Genomic DNA, 7,401 nt, shown 5'->3' on the forward strand with positions numbered 1-7,401 from the left:
GCCGCCCCGGTCTGACTCCCCCCACCTCAGAACACGGAGCCGCCCCCGTGTCACTCCCCCCCCACCTCAGAACACGGAGTCCCTAACCCTCCAGTGTCTCCACTTCCACACGTTGGTTAGAAAGCAGATACCTCACACCCGGAATTCTACCCAACACTTCACGGGCGAACGGAGCGCCACCCCTCACGTGGAGGCAGGACACTCAAGCGTCCGCTGCTGGAAGCCGAGTTCCGTCCGGGTCACAGATGTCAGTCTGAGCTCTGGGCCCGGGACTGCCGGTGCCCGTCCCCCCATCAAAAACAAGCAAGGCAGGCCCGGGGCTTCAGTGACAGCTGTGGCTGTAACTACCTTCTAATGAAGAAGCCAGAAAATTCCGCCACATACAACTGGAAACATGAGCTGTGAGTCTCCAAGAGACTGACCACCCACAGCCCTGGAGCGTGTCTGTGCCCTCAGCACAGGGGGACACGCCTGCCCGGGAGACGGCAGCCACGTGTGGCAGCCGGAAACCAACGCCAGGCTCTTTTCCAGAGCTCTGCTTCTTACTAAAGCATGAGTTTACAATACTCCTTGAGCCTGCCGAAGCAGAAACAGAGCAGACAAGAAGCCTACCTGCTTGACATTTTCATCCTTCACACAATTGGTAAAAATGACATTTTTTAGGCCTTCTCCTTCTAAGCGTTGCATAATTTTCTGAAAGAGACAAAACATTTCCATTTTATATTTTTAGGCAGAGTCTCACTCTGTCACCCAGGCTAGAGTGCAGTCGCACAATCTCAGCTACCTGCTTCCTCTACTTCCCTGGTTCAAGCGATTCTCATGCCTCAGCCTCCCATGTAGCAGGCATTACAAGCGTGTGCCATGACACCCAGCTAATTTTTGAATTCACTAGCCTTAACATGCAGTGAAACCAGTGTAAAACGATATTGTATTTCTAAAAATCAGTGTTGTATAATCAGCTAACCTAAAATATGACTGGTGCTTAAATCAGTAAGAGTCCTTCACTGATTCAACTGATTTTATTTAGTTGTCCATCAAGGTGACATGGACAGGGAAATAAAGCACAACACCCCTGAAGCCTCAGTCTGGGTGGCAAATGCACTCGGCTGTCCCCGCTCAGGGAGGAGGAAAGCTGAGCCACACAAGGGCAAGTCTCCCTCTCTCCCCCGATTCCTCAGAAGCAGTGGCATTTCTCAGACCAGGTAAGACACTGCTGTGCCTCCATACTAGACGGTCGCCCACCAGTCTACAAAAAGTCGCATTTTGAGAGGCAGAAATAACCACTGATACGACTTAAAAGTAGCAACTAGTTAAAGCACTTGTGATTATTTAAAAAAAACAACAACAACAACAACAAAAGATGCAAATGCAAAAGTAGTCCCAGCTACTCAGGAGGCTGAGGCAGCAAGATTGCTTGGGCCCAGGAGTTTGAGGCTGCCTCTGGGTGGTAAATGCACTCGAGTGTCCCCACTCGGGGAGGCAGAAGCAGGGCCATCCAAGGACAAGTGAACCTCTCTTACAATTCTTCACAAGCACCGGCATTTTTCGGACCAGGTGAGACACTGCTGTACCCCTATACTGGACGGTCAACTACCAGTCTAAATTTTTCTACCATTCTGCCTCCCTTTGCACAGCGCGGGGTTAGGAACAGTCAGATCCGCAGGCGTGCACAGTGGATATGGGCTCTCACGATGGGAAGATGCCTACTGCTTGGATTCTTCATTAGCAACTCTGGTGGCTTTAGTAGACAGCATTTTCCTGGAAACCTGTGGGAGAGTCTTATGGCCGGGATTTAAGTAACTTGAATGTACCAGAGTCAATTAAGACACTGAAAAGCATTACTGCTGCTGCAACAGACAGAAAACTTTTGCATCATTAATGACTTTTAAAAAAATGGCTTGAAGTCAAAAGATTCTGACACCTCCTCTTTCAGGATTTGCCAACAGAGCAAGAGAGGCAGATATGAGCACCTCAAAGTAATACTTCCAGTCTTTTTTACCGAAACACCAGGGCTTCAGTCTGGGTCCTGCTGTCACCACACATAAAGCCAATCACTGAGACAACGAGTACTGCCAGGGAAGAAGACTTTATTCAGGGGCTGTAGCTGGGGAGATCAGAGACCAATCTCAAATCCATCTCCCCAGCTAACGGAAGTCGGGGTTTACACAGCGGGGAAGGTGTGTAGCTATGTGCAGGGAAACAAAGAAGGAGTAAAGAAAAAGAGGTGGTCAGCAGAAAGCAGGTGGTCAGTCAGGAAAACAGGAATTAGGGAAGGCAAGGGAGCAGTCACGACAAACAAGAGGTCTGCAGTCTCACTGTCCAAGCGCGGTGACCTGGGAAGTTTCAGCTCCTTGACGTTATCTGGGGGACCTAATGATTGGTTTCTGGAGAAGGGCACTCAGATGAGACAAACGTACCTTCCTTGGATTTTAAGACTGGGGTGTGGAGCAAATGCGGTGGCTGATCCCTGTAATCCCAACGCTCTGGGAGGCCGAGGTGGGTGGATCACCTGAAGCCAGGAGGTTGAGACCAGCCTGGCCAATATGGTGAAACCCTGTCTACTAAAAATACAAAAATTAGCTGGGTGTGGTGGCAGATGCCTGTAATCCCAGCTACTTGGGAGACTGAGGCAGGAGAGTTTCTTGAACCCAGAGATTGCAGTGAGCCAAGATCTCATCATTGCACCCTAGCCTAGGTGACAATAGCAAAACTCTGTCTAAAAAAAAAAAAAAGACTGGCAGGGAGTTCATTTCTTTGTTTATTTAAAAGAAAACATAAATATCAGTTGTGTGGGACTATGGGCCAGTTCCATCTCTGTGCTTTTTAATCCACACACCTCGCCCAGGGTCACCTGTACCCCTGACTCTGCTCTGCTTTGGAGAAACCCTTCAGCTCCTTTGGGCCTCCCAGCAGCGACCTGAGCTTCTGAATCCCACAGTGTGCATAAGGCAGCTAGCAGACAAGCCCTTGGGTCACAGTGGCAAGCCGGACACCCAGGGGCACCACAGCCACCACAGAAAACCTCAGACCAGACTGGCTGAATGTAGCTATAGATCAAGAAAAATGTGAAACTCACATGTGGCAGTAGACACAAGTCAGGTGCTCACAGGTGGCCACCACGTGAGACAGAGCAGACAGAGACCTCCATCATCAAGGAAAGGTCCACAGCAGCACTGTGGCCATCACTCGGGCTCTGGCAGGACAACCTGGCCACGTCCCACGGGAGGCACACACACCGAGTGTCTGGATCACGACCCAAACATTAGAGGGAGGCACGCCATATGAGAAATTATGCTGGCACACTTCTGCAGAGCAAAGGGCTGTTTCCAAAGCAGAGCCTGTCTGAGTAAACTCACACTCAGTGTGAGTTCAGCAACTCTTCTGTTAGAACAAGTGACCTGGAAAAAGCACAGCCACACTGCTGAAGGCACCCGAGAGAAAGGCCTCACCTGCTGCTCTGTAAGATCCGCCAGGTCCATCTTGTTGAGGACCAGCAAGTGAGGCTTAAGCCCAAGAGTTTCCTGAAACAGAGGGTTGCGGCCTGAAAGTGGGATGTGGCAAAATTAAGGCAAAAATTCCTCCAAAGCTTTACCAGCCAATCAACCTGTTTTCTAGTCTTGTCGTGCAGACTGGGACCACTGTAAGAAGGAGCTGACAGTGAGGAGGGAGCAGTCTCAGAGAAAGGAACTCAGAAGAGACAATGTACCTTCCTTGGGTTTTAAGACTGGGGTGGGGAGCACAAGTGGTGGCTCATGCCTGTAATCCCAGCATTCTGGGAAGCTGAGGTGGGTGGATCACCTGAGGTCAGGAGTCCCCTGACGTCAGACTGTCCCCAAGCTCGCCCTCTCGCTGGTGCACCCCCACCCACCACCACAGGTTCACAAGGGCAGAGTTGTCACATGGCTTCCCAGACAGGAATTATAGTGGCAAAACACAAAGCCCAGGCTGGGCACAGAGGTTCACACCTGCCATCCCAGCACATTGGGAGGCCAAGGCGGGAGGAACATTTGAGGCCAGGAGTCTGAGGCCAGCCTAAGCAACACAGCAAGACGCCATCTCTACAAAATAAAATAATTAGCTGGGTGTGGTGGCACACACCTGTAGTCCCAGCTACTCAAGAGGCTGAAGCAGCAAGATTGCTTGAGCCCAGGAGTTTGAAGCTGCCTCTGGGTAGTAAATGCACTCGAGTGTCCCCACTCGGGGAGGCAGAAGCAGGGCCATCCAAGGACAAGTGAACCTCTCTCACAATTCTTCACAAGCACCGGCATTTTTCGGACCAGGTGAAACACTGCTGTACCCCTATACTGGACACTCAACTACCAGTCTAAAAAGAGTCACATTTTTAGAGGCAGAAGCAACCACCGATATGACTTAAAAGTACCAACTAGTGAAAGCACTTGTGATTATTAAAAAAAAAAAAAATCAGGCAGCAAGATTTGAGTGGGCCCAGGAGTTTGAGGCTGCACTTAACTATGATCACTTCACAGCACCCCAGGTAACACAGCAAGACCACGACTCAAAAAAAATTTTTAAACCCAAAGCTCAGAGAAAGATTTCATAACTAAGTTATCGCTTAGTTGCCATGGTACATACATTCAAAGTGACTAATCATTCAAAAAAACAAGCCCCTCATAAAATCCTAATAGATTATCTCAAACCACCACTGCCACCCTCTGTGACCACCACCAAGCACACAAGGGGTGTCGGCAGCCCAGGGCCCTGCAGCTGCACCTGCAGGCGGCAGGTCTGCCTCCTTACGACCATCCTCAGGCCTCCTCCCCTCAGCCAGGGACCCAGGCCTCGCTGTGAGGACGCATCTCCTGCAGCACTAACACAGGCAGAATGGGGACTGTCACCTTCACCTCCTTCACTCTCCACCCTGCCTGGCACTTCATCTTTCCCACTCAGTCTAGCTGTCAGATTCCCAAGGCTTCTGGCATGTCTTATCTGAGCACCCAGTCAAGCCAGTGTGTCCACATCCACACAGAGAAATTTGACGTAAATCACTCTTCCCTCAGAGGCCAGCCAACCCTGAGCCCATGCAAAAGAACCCCGTCCTCTGGACTCTTCCTGGATGTGAGAGGCCAACAGCAGCCTTCTGGCTTTTCAGCACACCTTAGATAGGAAGGTAGACCAGGCTAGAGGGGAAATGCCTTCTAATCATATACATTCATCACATATACTACACTCCGTTACTTTTTAACAATCAAACATAAGACTGGCATATTATATGAATTGATATATTTATAGCCCACAGCAAAGAAACCCAATGCTTTACTGCAGAGGTCCCAGCAACCCTTCATCATATAAAGAGAATCTAAACATCACTCAATTACAGCAAAATCTGGCTCTGCGAAGAATACCCATCAATGAACAAATCATCACATCTTGCCAATTCACTCCTCAAGTACAGAAGGAAAGCCCCAGTTGGCAGGAACATTTAAACGATGGTTTTACAGTCTATCTAGAGAATTCCACTGCTGGCTTGAATGACCCAGATGTATGTATTAACAAAGAAGTTTCACAGACAGGCAGCCTGGACCCCACACCACAGATTCTGATTATGCAGTCTAGAAAGGGGCCTAGCAATTGGTATTTTTAAAAGCCTCCCCAGATTAAAAAAAAAAAAAAATTGAGACACAGTCTCACTCTGTCGCTCAGGCTGGAGTGCAGTAGCATGATCTTGGCCCACTGCAACCTCTGCCTCCCGGGTTCAAGCGTTTCTCCTGCCTCAGCCTCCTGAGTAGCTGGGACTACAGGCCCACGCCACCATGCCTGGCTAATTTTTGTATTTTCTGTAGAGACGGGGTTGGCCAGGATGGTCTCTATCTCCTGACTTCTCAATCCACCCGACTCGGCCTCCCAAAGTGCTGAGATTACAGGCGTGAGACCGCGCCCAGCCTCCCCTGCTCTGTGAAAGGATATCCGGGCATCGTGGACCTCGATGATACAGTCCACCAGCTTCAGGCTGCTCTGCATCTTCTTCAGCCCTGGAAAACAGAAGGATGCCTCAGCAAAGGAGCTCACCACCTTTCAAGAGGGATCAATTCAAGCTGAATCGTCCAGAATGACATGCCGCCATAAATAACCTTAAAAGACTACATCTGAGTGAATGACCTCCGTTGAGCGCCTCCTCCAAGTTCCACACCCTCGGAATGGGAGATGGACCAGGGCCCTGCCCGAGGGTGGGCCATGTGTCAAAACCCAGATGCAGTCTCCACCTCCTGACTCGTGGGTGACTACGGGTGGAATATTTAACTTCCACGGGTCTTAATCTGGGCTATAAAATAGAGTAACACTGGTTCACTAGGCCCCTGCCACCTCGTAGGGTCCCCTAAGCAGGAATACAACCAAGATAACAAAGCTCCTTCCCCTCCAGCGCTGTCGGAGGATCGAGGACACCCACGCCGGCCCTTCTTCCTCCTCGGCCCTCAGTGCGCGGAGCCGACGCAGGAGTGGCCATCTCAACGCCTACAGGGGCTGGGCCGGCCCCAGAGGTCTTCTTGGGGCCGAATTGTGACAAAAAAAAACCACTAAGAAATTACCAAGGACGTTTAAGCAGAAGAAAAGAACGGCTCCACCTATGAGTCAAAGCGGAACAGCTGCCTTCATACCCATCATTTCATTCAGTCCCCGAAAAACTCAGAAAAGTCCATCTTGTCAAGGACTTGTGGAGACGGAGGCTTCGGGGGATTAAAGGGGCTGAAGGCACTTGGGGGGGACAGAGGACAGGGGCGGCGGGCCAGAGGTCAGGGGTCAAGCAGGCCCCGGGCCCGCTCCGCCGAGGACAAGAGGGCGGGGGCGGCTCCGCCGGGGCACTCTCGGGAAGGGGCCTGCCCCGCAGCTGCGCAGGGGAACAGACCCGGCGGCGCCGGGAACGGGGAACGGGGGGAAGAGGGGCGGGGCCAGCCAAGGACAAGCGGGACAGCCCGCGGCCGAAACGGGGGTGGGCGGGACCCGGCCCCCGGCCCCCGGCCCCCGGCCCCTCTCCGCCGGGCCTCACCTTTGGCCATGTGGCCCGGGAACCAGCGCGCCACGTCGCGACCGAGCACAGGGAAATTCTCCCGCCAGGCGGCCTGGGCGGCGCTGCACAGAGCGCGCGGAGCCAGCCTCATGGCGGCGCAGCCCCCGGAAACGCTCCCGCGCGGACCCCCTCGGCCGCGCCGCGACTCGCCACCGAGACTCCGGCTGGGCGGGCTTCCGGCGCTGCAGGAGCCCGCGGCGCGGCCCGCGCGTGCGCACGACGCTGCCTCCGCCCCCCGCTGAGCCCGGAGTAGGCGTGACCCCCGCCGCCCGGGGGAGGGGCGAATGGTGGGCGGGACGCCAGGGCGCCGGGGCGGGGCTAGGAGGCGGTGCCGGGGCGGGGCTAGGAGGCGGTGCCGGGGCGGGGCTAGGAGGCGG

The 7,401-nt window shown here is 53.0% G+C and overlaps 1 protein-coding gene across 1 annotated transcript in view; it reads right to left on the reverse strand.

The window, feature by feature from the left end:
• Window positions 1–7,208, reverse strand: part of MTG1 (mitochondrial ribosome associated GTPase 1) — a 27,124-nt gene extending 19,916 nt beyond the window's left edge. Inside the window, exons 1-4 of the mRNA XM_017519897.2 lie at window positions 7,004–7,208; window positions 5,926–5,990; window positions 3,450–3,554; window positions 613–693 (exon numbers count right to left, since the gene is read on the reverse strand). Coding sequence (XP_017375386.1) covers window positions 613–693; window positions 3,450–3,554; window positions 5,926–5,990; window positions 7,004–7,115 — 363 coding nt within the window. The 5' untranslated portion in view covers window positions 7,116–7,208. The remainder of the gene's footprint in view (window positions 1–612; window positions 694–3,449; window positions 3,555–5,925; window positions 5,991–7,003) is intronic.
• Window positions 7,209–7,401: the final 193 nt, after the last annotated feature.

The sequence above is a fragment of the Cebus imitator genome, unplaced genomic scaffold, assembly GCF_001604975.1.
Source record: "Cebus imitator isolate Cc_AM_T3 unplaced genomic scaffold, Cebus_imitator-1.0 Scaffold780, whole genome shotgun sequence".
NCBI lineage: Eukaryota > Metazoa > Chordata > Mammalia > Primates > Cebidae > Cebus > Cebus imitator.